At 41.1% G+C, this 18,632-nt stretch overlaps 2 protein-coding genes across 2 annotated transcripts; one reads left to right on the plus strand and one right to left on the minus strand.

Moving 5' to 3' along the window:
* Window positions 1-895: 895 nt before the first annotated feature.
* On the plus strand, window positions 896-5,776 carry LOC133416954 (proteasome subunit alpha type-6). The gene is made up of 7 exons (XM_061704336.1): window positions 896-1,065; window positions 1,863-1,957; window positions 2,625-2,706; window positions 2,879-3,034; window positions 4,642-4,820; window positions 4,963-5,057; window positions 5,575-5,776. The coding sequence occupies exons 1-7, from the start codon at window positions 990-992 to the stop codon at window positions 5,630-5,632; spliced, it is 741 nt and encodes a 246-aa protein (XP_061560320.1). The 5' UTR covers window positions 896-989; the 3' UTR covers window positions 5,633-5,776.
* Window positions 5,777-7,213: 1,437 nt separating this feature from the next.
* On the minus strand, window positions 7,214-9,378 carry nfkbiaa (nuclear factor of kappa light polypeptide gene enhancer in B-cells inhibitor, alpha a). The gene is made up of 6 exons (XM_061704335.1): window positions 9,083-9,378; window positions 8,521-8,626; window positions 8,231-8,438; window positions 8,056-8,144; window positions 7,704-7,964; window positions 7,214-7,616 (listed from the first exon to the last, which is right to left on the minus strand). The coding sequence occupies exons 1-6, from the start codon at window positions 9,310-9,312 to the stop codon at window positions 7,587-7,589; spliced, it is 924 nt and encodes a 307-aa protein (XP_061560319.1). The 5' UTR covers window positions 9,313-9,378; the 3' UTR covers window positions 7,214-7,586.
* Window positions 9,379-18,632: the final 9,254 nt, after the last annotated feature.

Raw genomic sequence — 18,632 nt, forward strand, 5'->3', positions numbered from 1 at the left:
GCATTTTTAGATCTCTCCAAAGATGTTCAATCAAATTCAAGTCTGGGTTTACAGCTAATGCTGTAAACATAACAAAATGTGGGAAAAGTGAAGCGGTGTGAATACTTACCAGACACACTGGACTGTGCATTTAAGTTCTTTTGTCTGAATTTATCCATTTGGCATCAACGATCAAATCTATGCAGTATAAAGGATTTGCAGTGGAGGGATGTGCAAATACTTTACTTTCAGTACATATTATAGGCTGTCTGTATTTTACTTGGTTTATTTTTCTGATTAGTTTTTACTTTTACTTCCGACATTTGAAAACACATATCTGTACATTCTACTTGTTACACATTTTAACATCCATGGATGAGAACACAAGGAAAAAACAGAGATGTAAATAGAGAGAGCGGTTGGTTGATTGAGATCTTGGGGTATTATAGGACAGAAATTACAGAGACAGCAGCTTCTGGTGTTCAAAAATTCTATTGCATTATTATATTGTTAGTCAGTTTACAATGTTGGCAAAGCTATGAAAACAATATTGTTTTGATAGAATCTAGTGATTAGTTTTTTTCCCCTTCTCATTATGAGCACTATACCAATTATTTTTTTCTTAAAAAAAAAAAGGTGCGGGATTATTTTGTGTGCATTTTTTTTTTTTCGTTCTGCCAAATTACCAAATTCTGCCAGTAAAAATCTATGTTTAGAGTCTGTACTTCTTTATTTTACCTTTAAGAATTTGAATCAGTAATTCTACTTTTACCAGTATTATATTTCTCCTTAAGTACAGAATGTGCGTACTTTTCCCACTTGTGTGGAATTGTATTAAAATTTGTATTGATTACCCCGCCTCCCATCAAAGCGTTCAGCGTTACCATGGGGTCTCACACAGGATGTAGTTTTAGCTTGCGCAGCATAGCTTCCGGGTTGAAACGGAGCGTCGCATTAGCAACTTGCATTTTCTTTTAGACGAACTCCTCGACCCAAGTGTACCTTGGAAAATGTCCCGAGGCTCGAGTGCAGGGTTCGATCGCCACATTACCATCTTCTCTCCTGAAGGAAGGCTTTATCAAGTCGGTCAGTATGTATTATTTTCGACAAAATCCGTCTCGTTTGCTAGCTAGCTAAATGCTCTGTCATGGTTCCGAATGCAGCCTTTATAGCTGGTTGATAGCACATCACCACAGCGAAATAAATGTATTTTATGAATCCATATGTAACTCATTTTTGTTGACAAGGTCATGTTTTGACAGATTTTATATTCCTAAGGAATATGAACCAGCAGTTTAGTGGCTAGCTGTTGTTAGTCTTGCTAACATTTAGCCTGTCAGGCAACAACTGACTCAATTGTTTTTGTTGTATCTTTGACATAAAAGAGGGCTGCACTAAAGCATTGTAGTTTCGTTAACATAATAAAATGAACGACCTTTTTATTGACCATCTCAGTTTTTAGGTATATGGCAAATGCTTTACTAGTTTGAAGAAAATTGAAAGTGAAAGCATCACCATTGTGGACGCATGTAGTGGGGGGAAAAAAAGCATTGAGTAATTACACTAATGTCTTGCGGTGTCGTCCCTTATTTAGTAAGAAGTATTTTACTAAAATAAAGGTATATGTCGTGATTACTGTGTTAATCTATGATTATCTATGTTATATAAACTATCCATATTTAGGCGGCCTGCAAAAACTGAAAAGTTTTGGGGGAATTCTTCTTTTTTTTTTTTTTTAAAACTCATGAAAAAAAGTTTCATTTTGCCACTCATTTTTGTTCTCTGGCCTGTTATAGCTCATGGAATCACACATATGCAACCCATCCAAAACAAGTGTCTCATAGATAGAAATGCATTACCATCATCCGTTCTCCCACTTACAGAATATGCTTTCAAGGCTATAAATCAAGGTGGACTCACGTCAGTCGCAGTTCGTGGAAAGGACTGTGCAGTTGTTGTTACACAGAAAAAGGTCCCGGTAAGCTCATATTGCTGTATTGTATTGTCCTATGTCTTTCCTGTTGTAACTTTAACATTACAATAGTGATTTAACAATCGTCTGTATTCTGCACACGGTGGACGACTGGTTAGAGCGTCAGCCTCACAGTTCTGAGGACCCGGGTTCAATCCCCGGCCCCGCCTGTGTGGAGTTTGCATGTTCTCCCCGTGCCTGTGTGGGTTTTCTCCGGGCACTCCAGTTTCCTCCCACATCCCAAAAACATGCATTAATTGGAGACTCTAAATTGCCCGTAGGTGTGAATGTGAGTGCGAATGGTTGTTTGGTTGTATGTGCCCTGCGCTTGGCTGGCAACCAGTTCAGGGTGTACCCCGCCTCCTGCCCGATGACAGCTGGGATAGGCTCCAGCACGCCCGCGACCCTAGTGAGGAGAAGCGGCTCAGAAAATGGATGGATGGATGGATGTATTGTGCACTCACTGGCTTGCAACTCGAAGCATTATTATATCGGCCATTGTCACTTAGCATCGATGCTACTGTGTGCTGTAGTGTTCAGAGCTGTGCGTGAACATGCTCTGGTTAATTGGCTTAACTTCTTTAGCCTCTCCCCATGTTTTTCCGAGTTATTAAATGCTTGTTAACCAAGAACTATTGATCATCTATGACAACATTTTTATCCCTTTTAACAGGACAAGCTTCTGGATTCCGCCACAGTGACCCACCTTTTCAGAATAACAGATAACATTGGATGTGTAATGTCCGGAATGACAGGTAAACAAACAAGTCACTATCAACAACACACATTTCATCTAGCAGATGCATCAGGCAGTGTTAATAATGATTAATGAATCAATTAAACGCATGCTAGCCATCAAATATTTGAAAAAAGTGATGCTTTTAGACTAATTACTTATTTTCTCCCCTCACCGAACAACATCAACAGCTGACAGCCGGTCCCAAGTTCAGCGCGCTCGCTATGAAGCAGCTAACTGGAAGTACAAGTACGGCTATGAGATCCCAGTGGACATGCTGTGTAAGAGAATTGCAGACATCTCTCAAGTCTACACACAGAACGCTGAGATGCGACCGCTGGGCTGCTGTAAGTATAGGTTAGAATCGAACAAGTCATCTAATAGTTGCCACCAGTCTAAAAGATGTGCCTTTATTAATTGCTGGGTGTGTCGGCCACTTAACCACTAGGTAGCACAAAGTATTATAATTGTTCATGTACACTACACCATGAAGTAATGTGATGTCATTACTACTTGCCAGCAATAACTTGCCAGTAAATTAAACAAAGGAGAAAAACTGGACATTATCTGCAAACAACAAACAAATGTTTTTTTTGTCAATCCCATGCTGCAACTTTCTCAAGTAGGACACAAATCCAAAAGTTTTGGTTAAAAAAACGGGGCTTTATTCTTTTGAAAGAACAAACCGGGAGAACTGGGTTTAAAAGAAACAAATCATGTAATTAGTTCAAATAGTCACAATTATTATACTTAGTTAATAGGTTAGGTTAATCTTTCTTGTGGTGATACAATGTTAAAATGTTATTGCAAACTTTTTGCAGGCAAATAAAGGTGAAGTGAATTTTTGTATGCTGTCTATAAGTTTGGAGTCTGAATTTCAGCTTAGGCCTTTGTGTGGAGTTTTCTCTCTGTGCTCATGTGGGTTGTTGCTGGGGGTATTCCAGCCTCCCCACACATTCCAAAAATATGCTTGTTAGGTTTATTGAAGACTGGCGACCAGCCCAGGGTGCACGCCCGTCTCTCGCTCAGAGTCAGCTGGGATAGGTTCACTGCACCAAAGTCTCTAATGATGACAACAGGTATAGAAAAGGGATGGATAGATGTGTAATCTCATATGTATTATTATATACAGTTAAATATGTGACCAGAAAAATACAACATTACTGAAAGGACCCAATAATAAAATTGCACACAAATAAAAACCACCAATGTGAATCAGTTACACATTCAATTCTCATATTAACACAGAAATAACTATAGAACGGCTCAAGTAACCGTCTCCCGATCAAATTTGTTGTGAAAATCCTGCTAACATGGAGGTGTGTGACTAGCTAAATATTTACCCTTAGATTGATTGTAATAAAGGACAGGTTTGCTACAGCAGAAGACTTAGATTGCACAGAGCCCAGCTCCAGTACAACAAAAAGTGGACCTGTAGCTGATCAGGTTCATTGTAGAAGACACGAAAGAAGCCCTTGGGATCCTTCCTGTGTCATGAACGGAACAGAGGATAGGACCCAAAAATGCACAACTCCAAAACAAATGGACAGTTTCCAAAAAGAGAGGTTTAATAGACGGGCATAGGTCAGTACACAGGCAGGCAATCCAAGAAAGGCAACAGTATCCAAAAACATGAGGCAAAGAGGCAAGGTCGATAATCGGAACAGGGTCAAGTCTTACAGTGAGTCTGTGACGTGGAAACAAGGAATGCTGGAACGCGACGACAAGGTAGAACGAACTGGCAACGAGAGGGAATGAGACACAAGGTTAAATACAAGGGGTAATTAGGGCGAACGAGGCACAGGTGGTGAAGATGCTCACAGGAGCAGGTGTGTGTGAAACAGGGAGGAGGACAAAACCCGGAACACACACACACATGACATCCTGGTCATCGCTGCTAAAAACATTACTCCAAAGCCAAAGCATCAGTGCATTTGTCATTTCCAACCCGCAGGTATGATTGTGATCGGCATTGATGCAGAATGCGGCCCGCAGGTCTACAAATGTGACCCAGCGGGCTACTACTGTGGGTTCAAAGCCACCGCTGCTGGAGTGAAGCAGACAGAAGCCACCAGTTTCCTGGAGAAAAAGGTGAAAAAGAAATTGGACTGGACCTTCGAACAAACTATCGAGGTATGTGATCCAAAAGCCTTTAAAATATCGAGCAACTTTTTGGGATTAGCGTCTTCTAATCTTCTCACCACCGCTTGGGTTATCCTGTAAATAATTGTAAATTTCATTTTGTCTTGTTTTGTTTTTCCCCACACTGCTCCAGACGGCGATTTCTTGTCTCTCAACTGTCCTCTCCATTGACTTCAAGCCCTCTGAGCTTGAGGTGGGTGTGGTCACAACACAGGACCACAAGTTCAGGTAAAGATGTCTCAGTATTTCTCTAAAAAAAAAAAAAAAAAAAAACATAAGGAAAGCGAATTTCAAAAATTAATTAGTACCCATTAGTAAGAAATAGTAGTTACCCGCGATGCGTGGGTGCAGCTCGAAGCAGGCAGTAAGATTGCATTATAATGAAAGGATGTTGTGATTTATTTCTTTGCAATGTTTGGAATTTACATTGCATTTGAAAGTGTGACAACAGTTTAAGCAAACTGGAAGAATGCTACTTCGTCAAGGCAAAATCCACACTTATATGGATATAGATATATATATGTCTGGGTTTTGTATGCTCAAGAAAATTTTAAAAAATAAATAAATAAAATACGGCACCACGTGAGGCTGTTAATCGCACACCAAACCTACTGGTGGTGCTCTAACGCCTGACAGTTAGGTAATTTTATCATACACTCAAAGAGAGTCATTTCCGCAAAAGAAATGGCATATGGGACATCTTTGTGAAAGGGGCTACAGCTACCAACGTATTTCCTCTTTCTAGGATTCTGACGGAGGCCGAAGTGGATACTCATCTGATGTCCCTGGCAGAGCGGGACTAAGCCTGAAGAAAGTGTCCCCTTTTTGAATTACGTTAGAGCATGATGGGATATGCAGTTCTCACATGGAAACTGGCGTTATCTTGGTTTGCTGTATATTGCCCCCACCAATACATTGAACAATAAAAACGTTTTGGAGTAAAATAACGTCAGATGTAGTTTTATCCTCAGGGCATTACATGCAAGTTGTTTGCATTGAACTAAATCGATTTGAAAACTACGTTTTCTAAATTGACGCTCGTATAACTGCATCCTGTTTCATCAGAACTGCTTTCATGTGTCAAATTTAGAAGCGGCGGGGTAGCATGTCTCTGGGAACATGAGCAGTTTACAATGCTGCTTCCTGTTGTATCACATGACTCATTGAAGTGGTGTACAGAGGTTTTGTTTCTTTTCACGACATGAGCAGTTTTGACCTTATTTTGTTTAGAGATCCAAGAACTTTAGCAGTGGTTCATTATTGTACTGCATTGATTGCATTGTAGTGAGATCTGTTTCTAGTAGGTTCTATTAATTTACTCTCCTACACCAAATGTGCTAAGAACAACCCCATTAATGAACATCCAGTATATAAGAAATTAGCAGGATTATCTTTGTAAAGGTAAGGCATCTGGTAAAACTTGAATAGGATCCCAAACATGTATAGTCATGCATTTTAAATTCCAGTTCACCAGATTGACACACTTTTTTTGTTTTTTGCTTTGCTGGAGGGAATCTTGCACTTACACTGTGGTAATAGTGTATTTTGGGGAAATGGTAGCTTTGCACCAAGGCTTTCGTCATGCACCCTTGATCAGAAATGATATCACAGTTAGTCAGTCCAGGTTCCGCCAGTCGTCAAATAATGTCATCTGCCCCACCTATCTCTGAATCACAAATCAAAATTGTATAAATCCCCTCTCAGATGTCATGTTTTCCTAAATCAAGGAATCATCTTCGGAGCTCCCCTGTCATGTGGAATTAGATGTGATTTTAAAAGGAAGCAGATGAGTCTCTGGAAACCCCCCTGAAGTCCCACGCATGCTTATATGACCATACAGTACTAATGTTTACACCCCTAGGGACAATTATAGGCGATGTGTACACTGCTATTAAATCTAATCGTCCTGGGATCTTGCAAAAGGTGCCAATTAAAGGCAGGGTTCATAGTTCACCGGTTAATCGAGGTCATTCTGCGGGGGGGGGTGAAATGCATATCAGATGACGGGGATTTGGATCTACTGTACTTTCCACAAATGCTTCCTGCTTACTGTGACTAATTAACAAGTGTATCAGTTTTGTAAAAATGACATTTCCTCCTTCGAAAGTGTGTCTTTAGTTGCTTGTGTTGCGCGATCCATTCAATGGTAGGTTGGAATATTCAGCACAGTATGTTCTATGCATGGCGCCATGGGACTTTTTACAATATGACTCACACACTGTGACCTCGCCTCATACAAGGAAATCCCAGACTGTTCCATAGGGTTGAATGGGATCATTTTGGCCCATGTCTTTAAAAGTGTGGCTTATAATTCTGAACCCTGTCAGTTTATGTGTAGTGACAGTAAAAATGCCTCAGACAGAAGAGACCTGTAATTCATTCTTCATAAGCTTCTTTTGTTATTTTATTTAATTGATAGTGTTTCATTTCACAACATATTTACAGGTACAAAAATAATATCTCTGTATTTACAATTTACTACAAATGACCAGTCTGGTATATTCACATCACGGTATCCTTATACAGTATTGCAGAGAGAACACATGAACATTTATGCCGGTCTCGCTGTGTGTTCTGGGCACTGAGTTCTGTTTTCTGGATCTACGAAACCAGAGCAGACGACGTCTTCCTTCTTGTGATCCCCGGGCCAGCCCTTTGTGGACGTCCTGGGCAGGTGTTTGTCCTTTCATTGGGCCGTGGTTCGGGGACCCGGTAGCAGCTCTTTTGACACCACCAGTGGCAGGATCTCGTTGGACTTTACTTTCCAAACTTGATGTCATCATACAACTGCAAGAGAAGAGTAAACCTATTTACAATCTTGACAAACCCTACAATGCGTGCCATGTTGAGCAGCTCTCCTTTTTGGAAACTGACCTCATCTTCACTAAAATCCCGATCCTCCATATCGCTCTCGTCGGATTCGCTGTCGGGCAAGGCCCTCAGCTCCTGCGCCGTCTTCTCGTATAACTGGCGGCGTATATCGTCATTTTGCCTTCCATAGGTGAGGTGGTACGGCGTGAAACCGCCATAGTTGAGGCAATTAACGTCGGCGCCGAGGTCAAGGAGGCGACGGACCAGTGCTGGGTTTTGGACATCCACGGCCAGATGGAGTGCCGTCCTACCGCTGCATTGTTCCTATGACAAAACAAAACGAACGGTTAGGTCGCTAAGTGGCTCCAAACTGGACTCGCCGCTGCAAACTCGACTTGCAGTCGATGACACCCACCTGTGCATTGATGTCTGCGCCCAGCCCAACTAGATTCTCCACTAATGAAATGTAGCCGTGAATCGACGCTAGGTGAAGACAGTTATGTCCTGGAAGGCAAAAACACAGATCAGTTAACTGAGTCTAACCCAAAACCAGGCCTTGCACCGTTTTCTCGGTAGACTTCTGAGCTTACCGCTGTAGGTGGGGAAGGAGATGATGGAGGTGAGGTAGCGCTGGCTTGTCTGAGTGATGACGCCGAAGCAGGCGAGGGAGCCTCTCTTGCAGGCTATGTGCAACGGCGTGTTGCCGCAGTCGTCGGTCAGCCGCGGGTCGCAGCCCGCCTTCAGGAGCCGTTCCGCCAACTGGGGCTGCTCGGTGATCACGGCTAGGTGCAGTGCCGTCTGCAGGAACATTTATTGTGCGTTACGACTCCGACTTCAACGTCAGCCTCTTGTGTGAGTTAAGAGAATTGTGGCTTCGTACCTGTCTCTGGTGGTTCTGTGCATTCAGGAATGGGTGATTGTGGGACAGTTTGATCATCTGTTGGGCTTGATCGGAGGCTTCGTGAATGACGGCCAAGTGGAGAAGCCTGTCAGGGGGAAAAGGGAGAGCTCGGTCAAATAAACGCTCAGAGGAAGTAGCTCCAGTGAAGTTATAAGGAACAACGCCTGTGCAACAGGAACGTTTCGCAAGAGTGGAGTTTTGTCGGGCTGTTTCCACCAGTTGTGGCTTGACACATCTGATGCTTTATCAGTTACTGGCAGTGAGCCAGGGACTTTCCTGCGCCCACAGAGCTCAGTTTAAGCGCCGCCCAGCCTAAAGTCCACACGCACACTCGCGCAAACACGCCGATCATATTTCGTGCAAGCCTTCGAGTTTTCATGCATATTGTGGTTGCATTGTTTTTGAAACTGCTAATACAATTGTTATTTTGCACGAGTGTGTCATTTCGAATTTTTCTTTCTTTCTTTCTTTTTTTACGCGCAAGACTCGCGTTTGCAAAACTGCTCCACGCCATTATTGTATGGAAAATGAAGCCACTTACGTGTCCCCGTCCTCGGTCACGACACCTCTCCAAGGCTCGTACTCGTGAACGAGATCTTCGCGCACGCGCAAGTCTTCCAAATCGTTCACCAGCTCATCCTCCTTCAGCGATTCCAGGCCGCTATCGAAGCGGTCGTCTTGGCAGGGCAACATTTTTCCGTGTTTGGGCTCCATGTGGTCGAGGTCGTCATAATCCACGCGATCGCAGTTTGATACTCCGTGGACGTCCATGATGGCTGTCACGAGACAAGTACACACGTACAGTCCAAAGGCCAGAATCGAGAGTGGCTGAGAGGAGGCTGGCGCACTGGGTTTTGTGCGCCTGGGTGGGAGGAGCCACTGTGGGGATTTCCAATGGACTTATCTAAAACAGGGAAATCACACAGGCAGGGCTGGGCTTTTGTGAGAAAAAAATCCCCCCCCCCCCTCGTCCTCCAACCCTAAAGTCAAAATGAAAACTTGTAGTTTCCTATTAGACACCTACACCTACCTATGTTCGATTGTGAATGGTGGCCATGAATGAGATGGGGACAACCTCTGTTAGTCTCTTCCAAAAAAAAGAAAACATCTTTCCATTGAGCGACTTGGATTAATATTTGCAATTATTCTCCTCATGATTTAAACTCTGTGCATATGTTTAAAATATTTCTAATGAAGTGCGCCAAAGTGTGTATGGCCAATTCATATAATCAGCCATTTTATAACCATAGCCTGTGTGCTATAATATCAATTGTCATAATAACTGGTTTAATTTTACTTTATTCCGATTATTAGGAATGAAATATGAAAAGCAAGCTTATATTTTGCCCATACTGAAGCAGGAGAATAAGCACACCAAATGGTAGAAATGTGTTTTAATTTGCGAGATATTTTGTTGGAATATATGCTGTTTATTTCTCCAATAACGCATACACACGATTGAATGTAAGTGAACATGTTCAATATTGTGGTTGCACTTTCTATTGGTGTAATATAGAGAGATGTTTCTAATATGTTAATATTTTGGTACGATATGAGGCGTGCAGAAGAAGCTCTTGTAGCCTACTGGCTAGCTTGTGCTAGTGTACTTAATAATGAATTATTCAATTTGTTTCGGCATGGATTGCTAAATTAACTTTTTATTTAACATCTGCCTCTTAATTTCCAGGGGAGTATTAAGCCATGAACAAAATAGCATTTGAAAACTCCCCCGTGTCTGCACATTGGATGCAGAGGAAGGGGGAAATCCTTGTGTTTGTACAGCGCAACTCTTGTGAAACCAACACATCGTTTCATGTGCCACAAGAGGATGTTTGGGACTTGCCTGTCTTTGTAAATGTTTAACAATGCAGCTTTTCGATTCGAATTTTGAGTATTTCACACATTTTGCACAACTTGTAATGGGATTTTTTAATATTTTTATTTTTGGTATTATTGCTTTTTTCACAAAAATCCAAAAAATGGACGTATGATAGATACAGCATGTTGCACAATGTCGAAGCGTAATACGTGCTCAAATTGCTGTACCTGTCTGTGCTGCATTGTAATTCCCGGGGATTTACTTATGATAATACAGAAGCCGTATCCAAGCATTCACACCTACAGTACACAGGGATTTCTACACAACAAAACACACCCACTAGGGTGTTGTGTCTTTTTGTCTTAGTGTGAGTCACATTAGGGAAATGCCACTCGTATAAACATGCACGCAATCTCCTCCTTTGGCATTTAATTCCAAGCTATCTTTAAACTGTGCCAAGTGTTATAACAAAAAAAAAAAAAAAAAAGAGTACATGATGTCCCTGTTCTATTCACAGCCCTACATTGAGTTCCTGGGTTTAACCCCGATAAAATGGTAATTCCACAACTGCTGTCTGACACTATACACGAAATTCCGGAACTTCCACTAAATTACAACTTTGGAAATTAAGAGTTGTTGCAAAGACAATGCAAGCAAGTACTTTTGCTCTGTGTTTACACCTGGTTGCTATGGACGCCGACGCTGCCAATTGAGTGTCAAGTGAAATATATTGCGCTCTGTGCGTCAGCAAATCTCCACTTGTCTGGGCATCACAATCTATTCACTCAATAAATTCCCCCATGTTGACGTCATGAAACTTTTGCTGAAAAAGTCATGCTAATCTTTTGCCTATTTTCTAATTAAGGGGGGAACGTTTGAGTTCGCTGTTCTAGTTTAAAAAGTGTGTGGCACAATCGTGTTAACTACACTGTAACGTATTGCTGTAAATCTATGTTGAATTTAAAACAGTATGTTACTGTAATTTAACAGCATTTTCTCTTAAGTGATGAAAGGCGCCATCATCCTTTCAAATGTCCAGACACTATCCATCAGCATCTTGCTGATGACTGGGGGCCATTTTGGTGGTAACACTTCATATTGAGTCAAACTTCTCAAAGTACTCATTTTTGAGTGAGAAGACATGGCTATTTGACTTCAGACAGCGAACGCTTTCTTGTTAATCCAACCAGAACAGTCCCTGCAGGGTTCAACCAAGGATGTAAAGTTATTCTTATCTCTCGAAATCTGCAGTGTGCTGTATTGGTTTTTTTCCCTACATGGTGCTCATTTTTTGTTTGTTTGTTTTTACATGCACTGATGATCAATGATCGAGGACACCAGCCAAACCGTGCAGTCAAGTACTGCACTGTTCGTGCTCTCTCTCTCTGTCTCTCTCTCTCTCTCTCTCTCTCTCTCTTCTCCACTCTCACAGTTATTGTTCACCTTTACGAATGCTTGACCTGTTTCCAGGCTAGTCTGTTCTGTTACTGTTGCGTTACTGTTATTGATGCTATTTTAATTCAGCGTCAGAGATTATGAGTTGAGTAAAGCCTATCATTAATGCATTTACTGGAGAAAGTTTCTTCCAAATATAGTAATGTCGTACTGTATTATTGGCTCCACTAATTTGCATCTGGCGGCACGGTGTACAACTGGTTAGCACATCTGCCTCACAGTTCTGAGGAATGGGGTCCAAATCCCGGCCCCGCCTGTGTGGAGTTTGCATGTTCTCCCCGTGCCTGTGTGGGTTTTCTCCCACATCCCAAAAACATGAATGGTAGGTTGATTGAGGACTCTAAATTGGCATAAGGTGTGAATGTGTGCGGGCGAATGGTTGTTTGTTTATATGTGCCCTGCGATTGGATGGCGACCAGTTCAGGGTGTAACCCGCCTCTCCCCCGAAGATTGCTGGGATAGGCTCCAGCACGCCCGCAACCCTAGTGAGGAGAAGCGGAACGGAAGATGAATGAATGAATACTTTGCATCTACCGGGTTGGTTAAAAGTGGTAGAAATGAATGATTTTAGCATTTTCTAACAACAAAATGTTACCTTAAAATAAACTATATCATAGCCACACATGCTTCACTTGTATCACATATCATCCTCCTCCTCATTATTAGCAAAGTCTTGGATTTCCATTATAATAGTGACAAATATATATTTCAGCTCTATGGTCTCCTTTACGTCCAATCCAGTTGGAAGAAGCACCAGGCTACTTCCTGTTCGGCCACTTAGTGACCAGCGCCAAATACTGTATGGATATGTGTCTCCGTGCAATGTCCTACACCCTACCCCGCGGTGACCGCTGTGAAAACCAAACGGAAGTGCCTTTGCACACATTCCGGTGTGATGGGTCTCAGCAATAGCTCACTGATACACGGGGTAGGGAAAATGACTGATAGTCGGGGTGGCCGGGGGACCGCCCTGGGTCCCTCGGTGTGGGACATGTTCCGTCCACCGGGCTGCTCTCGGGCGGACCCCTGGGCCCGATCCCGCCCCTCGATTGGTTGCGTGGGGTCCTCAGCCGCCGCGGTGCGGGCACAGCAATTATAGGACACTTCTGTCAGTCTTTGTGCATGTAAAACAGTGTCAATTCACTCGCATGTGTCCTCAGGCACATACCCTGAGGACTCTTTCACAGGGTGCGGGGCCACACACTTAAGGCCTCTTTATACTCCCGCGGTCGCACGGCCGACAACGCCCACATTGTATCACGTGACCGACGAATTTGTCATGGTCCGTGTTTTGGTTTGGGTTGTGTTTAGTTTTGTTCCATGTTTTCCTGTGTTCCATGTTTGTCGTGTGCTCATTAAGTTGTTGTGTCCACCTGTTCTCGTCTACTTTGTGTCGACCAATCAGCTCTCTCCAACCACTCATGTCTTGTCCAGGTGTTCCTCGTTGTCTCGTCTATCTGTTTGTATTTAGTTCCCTGGTTTCTTTCAGTTCTTGTCGGTTCATTGTCGTTGTCACATGTCTTTGGCATGTCATAGCCGCCAGTTGTCTTTATCATTGTGGTATGTCATTGTCAGGTGTCATTTTCCCTTTCTATTCTACGTCTTACTCACAGGTCATAGTTTGTTTCCAGTTTTAGATATTCAAGTGTTTCTTTGTTACTTTGGTTTGGTATCTGTTGTGGGACTTTGTTCAGTTTTCCCTTTTTGAAGATTAAATATTATTATTTTGAGACTCCCGCACTCCTGCCTTGCCTCCCTGCTTCCCTGCAATTGGGTCCACCATGTTCTTGCCTTGCGTTACTTGCCCTCGCCCTAACCACGTACGTGACAGAATTGCCCCACGCAGCACCTCTGCGTAGCTTGCCGCGCACCCGACAAAAATAGTTGGTACGCGTCGAACGCCGCGGAGATCATCTCTCGTGATTGGTCCGTTTTAGTCACATGCTGTGATGACGTACCAACATGCCCCTTGGTTCTACATACCATCTACGTCTCCGCCTTCTCGATCGTCCGCGCGAGTATAAAGAAACCTTTATTGCGACAAATAACTCATGACTATGCAAATCGCTTGTGTATCCCCTCACTTATACTCTCGCCCTGTATACTTTTATAATTTACATAATTAATGCCACCAAACTTCAGTTATACAGCCGGGTTCACAACCCTGGTCCCTGTATTCTTCTTCTCCTGTCCTTGTCCTGTTCTATCTTGTCCTGTCCTTCCCTCACAGGATGTAGCACAACAGCCCCATGCAACACTCATATTTAATGTTTCATTGTTGTAGATAATGTAATGACTTACAACCCCAATTCCAATGAAGTTGGGACGTTGTGTTAAACATAAATAAAAACAGAATACAATGATTTGCAAACCATGTTCAACCTATATTTCATTCAATACACTACAAAGACAAGATTTTTAATGTTAAAAATTAAATATTTTTATTATATATATATTAAATATATGTCGAACATGACTTGCAAATCATTGTATTCTGTTTTTATTTATGTTTAACACAACGTCCCAACTTCATTGGAATTAGGGTTGTACTTCTCTCATCCTGTTTACAATTAGTGCTTTGTCTTTTGTCTTTGTTTCTCTCTCCCTTCTAGAAACGTTGTTCTGTTCAACTGATCGACTCTGATTCTCAATCAACTTCAATTATAATACTAACAACCCACAGCGGAAGCTGAAAAAATCCACTCTGACACAGTAAAACTGTTCCGGCGTAAAAGGGATACAGATCTTCCATTCTGCTTGACCTAAAAGCCGAAAAGGACAAAAAAAAGCAAAAAAAAAAGCAATAACTCACACCAGAAAGTGCAAACCTCTGTCAAGGCCAAACTATTAATAAAATTGACATAAATTGTTGTTTGTATATTTAGCAATATTGCACAAAGGATTCAATGAATTTATTTATCATACCAACACACATTTACACATGATATGGCAGGAAATATGATACGCAAAGTCGCATGTGAGGCCAAATAAATCCTGAGGCTTGAGAAATATACAATGGTGAATACAAATGGACTGATTTCCAAAAGAAAGACTGGTCACGGGCCAAAGATGAAACCACAGAATTTTGATGCAGATTTATGTTCCAGATCCAGAAATATCCTCTCTCGCGATTTTGTTTGTGGGTTTTGAACAGGAAACAAAAAGCAAAAGTGAAAAAAATTGTGTTTATTTTTCCAAGGACCAAAATGTGTAAAATTCGATTTAGTACTTTTAATATAAATTCAAATCTCAGCTTTGACATTGTTAAGACCACATCCATAATATAACTAGGGTTATTATTTCAAATCATGTAGTTTTCATTCTTAAAAACAAGTGCAGTTTGTATTTTGTCATCTTTGATGATTGTCTCTCAACAATGACTTACGGTGAGTGAGAAAATGATGTAATGTCATAGTTAATTTTGAATCTGTCATTAATGTCAACAGGTCACATCAGCCATCTGACCTATACATCACATATATCATATATCTAACTGAAAATAGCAGCATTAACTCCCCAGATGTGTGCATATCTATCATTCGTTAAGCATTCCCTCTTGCTTTCTGTAGGGATGTGGTCACTCACTTATTTCGCCAGTCCTCATGTGCAGGAGGCCCTTGTTCAGTAACGTTACAGTTCCACACCCACTCATGTTATAGCTCCCTTTCAGCGGGTGTTAAAAAAAACCCATAATGAACAGTAAATTAAAGTAATATACTATAGTATTGCCAAGGCTGTGTTAACACATCTGTTCATGCAGGGCTATAAATGTTCACACTTCAGCACTGCGACATACTACAGTATATGAGGCAGAGTTTTAATCAATTCAATCATGCAGATCATTTTTTTTTTGTTATTCGAATGCAAATTTAAATAAGCATGCCCTTTTTCATTTTATATATCCAATCCAAATTAGGCTAATGGATAAAAATTTCAAAGAGAAGTTCAAAAGATCTGTGAACATCCCCTCTGACGACCCACTTTGGTGATGAATGTGCAGGGCCAGTGTGGGTGTTTTTCAACGTAATATCTTTATTTCCATCCTCACTCGCTGTGTTAAATGTACACTCACACATAGACACACGCATTTATTGTCTGCAATATGATCTTTTGACCTTCTGCTACTAGGCATCTCTCACAGTCATCACTAACTGATCCAATTGTTGCTTTGGTGTTATAAATAGTCGCACAAACACAGTTGAGTTTGAGGTTGACCATGATTGATGGCAATCATTCTACTGTATCTTTAGATCTTTGCAGGCTGTAATGTAAACTAGCGGAAGCATGAGATTTTTAGCCTATGGAGATTAACTACCTCCATTTATTAATTCAGTGAGCACTAAAGATTTTGTAATGTTAGGGATGTTTAAAAAAAAAAAAAAGGAAATGTTTTGTTTATGTGCGACAACAATAATAAGTCATCGAAACATGACCTCAATGTCTCAGTCAAACTGATGCAAAAGACTCATCAAAATCATAACTAGAATTGCAACACAGACCTTAACCGAGGCCTGACTGTTCCACTGATTAAAACAAAAACAAAGTGCATTCCTGTATCTATACTGTTATGACAATCCTCAACATGTTTTTTTTACTTGTCGAATGGACCAGTCCTTTACAAATCTGGTGCTAAAGTAAGGCCAGTTCACTGTAGGCTGCAAATCAAGAAAAAGTGAGCAAATGGTCCGGTCTGTGCCATTCAATGAGACCCAAAACGGGGAAAAGTGAACTTTACATTATCCAGATGAAGGCTTCATTGGGTTGGTACCTGGGCCTTCGGTGGGGAGTCACCTGACTTAATCCGCCTCTTTAAATATCACGTCGCAATTAGAAACCATCAATGCTACACAAAAACGCATATAACAGCTCAAAACTATGCCATGTACGTCATCTGAAGCAGTTCAGCATCAATATTTGAATAATAATATGAGAATAACATAAAACATTAAAATCTAATACATTATACTCGAGAAGAGAAGAGATGCTAATTGTTAGATAATGTGTGCAGATCGCTACAGATGTGTTTTTCTAGTTGAAAACAACTTTTGCTCTGACCGACGAATCAGAGGACGGAAAAGTGCTGACGCCATCAAGGGCCTGCTCTCTGGTCCTGTGAGGAAAAATTGGAAATCTGATCGATTTAAGAAAGTCTCATTGCTAATACAGTTGTGTCAGCACTCATGATTCTGAAGGCCCAAGGTAGATTAAATTCACATGGCAACAAATACAGGCTGAAATCTGATTCAAAAACACACAAAAAACCACTAAAGAAAAAAAAAAAGAGATGAGACTGTTGCGAATAAATTAATACAATTCCGTGGAATAAATACGAGAATTTGGGTTGTAAATGTATGTCAATGCTTTTGATAATGTTTAGACCACATAAAAGGCCGTGCTCGACCTGACCAGCCACCACTTTTTAGTTGTTGTTGTACTAACTAACTGACGAACAGCACCTTGCTTGGTGAAGGTAATAATATTTCCCTGCATGATCAATATTTGGTGAGGTAAGTGGCATTTGGAGGTGGATCATCAAATCTACATGCGAAACCGTACAGCATATTATAAAAAAGCTCAACCATTAAAATATGTAGGAAGGCTGGGGTGATTTTACTGTTTATGGTCGGCTCGTATGGCATTTTTAACTAGCACCAACGTGAACGGGTTAACTTGCCTTCTGTTTGCGCTCATCTATCCATTTGTCATGCCTTTGTTCACTTCTACATAGTTGTTACTAGTACATGTCCACATAACTTTACCTCCAGTATTTGAGAGGAGACAAATTTAGGGTTGTGAAAGCTCAGACTTTCTGCTTGCGCACTGTAGTGCTCCACAGATTAGACAGCGAAGTTTCCTGACCTACATGCAATGAAAACGGATCCCATTGGCAGAGACAACGCGGAAATAGTGGGGTTGCATGACAAACCACAAACAAACGACTACATTCCTTTGCTGTATCAAATGTACTTTTTGTTTTTTATGTCAACAGGCTAAAGGCCATGCCTGGTAGCGTAGATGCTTGCACAACTGTGGTTTCTAATAGGTGATCATATCATGGGTGCCTCCCATCACCATTGTTGTCGCAGTTGAACTTTTATTTTTGCTTCAGTTTTCATTGTTTTCATTTTTGTACTTGTCCTTTGCCATACAGAAATTAGATACATTGTGTACACATGCTAGAATATCAACCGACCGATTAAAATATTTTAAAAATGAAAGATTATATATAGTATCATGAAGCATTTTTTTTTGCAAAAATGTTTTCATAATTTCAAATTTTTAACTGTCCATCACTTAAAGAGATTACATAATTAAACTATCACCTCTCACCTCCATCTAGCCATCACTACCACACCCAGTAAGTAGTAAAAAATGAGGAGGCACAATTTGACAGTTTTGGTCTTCGGGTGCTTGAATCATTCATCAAGCCAGACTGCTCATACTGGATTTAACATAGGAGAAAGTCCACTTACCAAATTACCTGATGCTTCCATTGCAAGCTATTGATGTATTCTGTATGACTTGACCGTTGAAAGTAAATGCTGTAAATGAGACATTCCTATTTTCAGTTATGAGTCATCCAGCTGCACCTAATTCCACTGTGGTTCATAATGTTCTCCTATACATTTGTTGGTATGAATGCAATGCATGTATGCACTTATTTTGCTACGATGAACATTTGCAGTTTGATGTAGTCACCAAATTTATTAAATTACCACTGGAAATTATTCAGTTTCACTTAATTAGTCCTAAAATTCTTAATTATTGACAAACAATGGATCTTTGTCCATGCATTTATGGCGACTTATATTCACAG

This window comes from Phycodurus eques, chromosome 18, assembly GCF_024500275.1.
Source record: "Phycodurus eques isolate BA_2022a chromosome 18, UOR_Pequ_1.1, whole genome shotgun sequence".
Classification (NCBI taxonomy): domain Eukaryota; kingdom Metazoa; phylum Chordata; class Actinopteri; order Syngnathiformes; family Syngnathidae; genus Phycodurus; species Phycodurus eques.

What these genes read in the sequence shown, in the direction of transcription:
- LOC133416954 (XM_061704336.1), top strand. Translation starts at nt 990, where the DNA reads ATGTCCCGAGGCTCGAGTGCAGGGTTCGATCGCCACATTACCATCTTC. An exon ending in TGTAATGTCCGGAATGACAG is followed by an intron (nt 2,707 to 2,878) that starts GTAAACAAACAA and finishes CAACATCAACAG; the next exon opens with CTGACAGCCGGTCCCAAGTT. An exon ending in GATGCGACCGCTGGGCTGCT is followed by an intron (nt 3,035 to 4,641) that starts GTAAGTATAGGT and finishes TCCAACCCGCAG; the next exon opens with GTATGATTGTGATCGGCATT.
- nfkbiaa (XM_061704335.1), bottom strand. Translation starts at nt 9,312, where the DNA reads ATGGACGTCCACGGAGTATCAAACTGCGATCGCGTGGATTATGACGAC. An exon ending in CTCCTTCCCCACCTACAGCG is followed by an intron (nt 8,145 to 8,230) that starts GTAAGCTCAGAA and finishes TTTGCCTTCCAG; the next exon opens with GACATAACTGTCTTCACCTA. An exon ending in GGGATTTTAGTGAAGATGAG is followed by an intron (nt 7,617 to 7,703) that starts GTCAGTTTCCAA and finishes CTTCTCTTGCAG; the next exon opens with TTGTATGATGACATCAAGTT.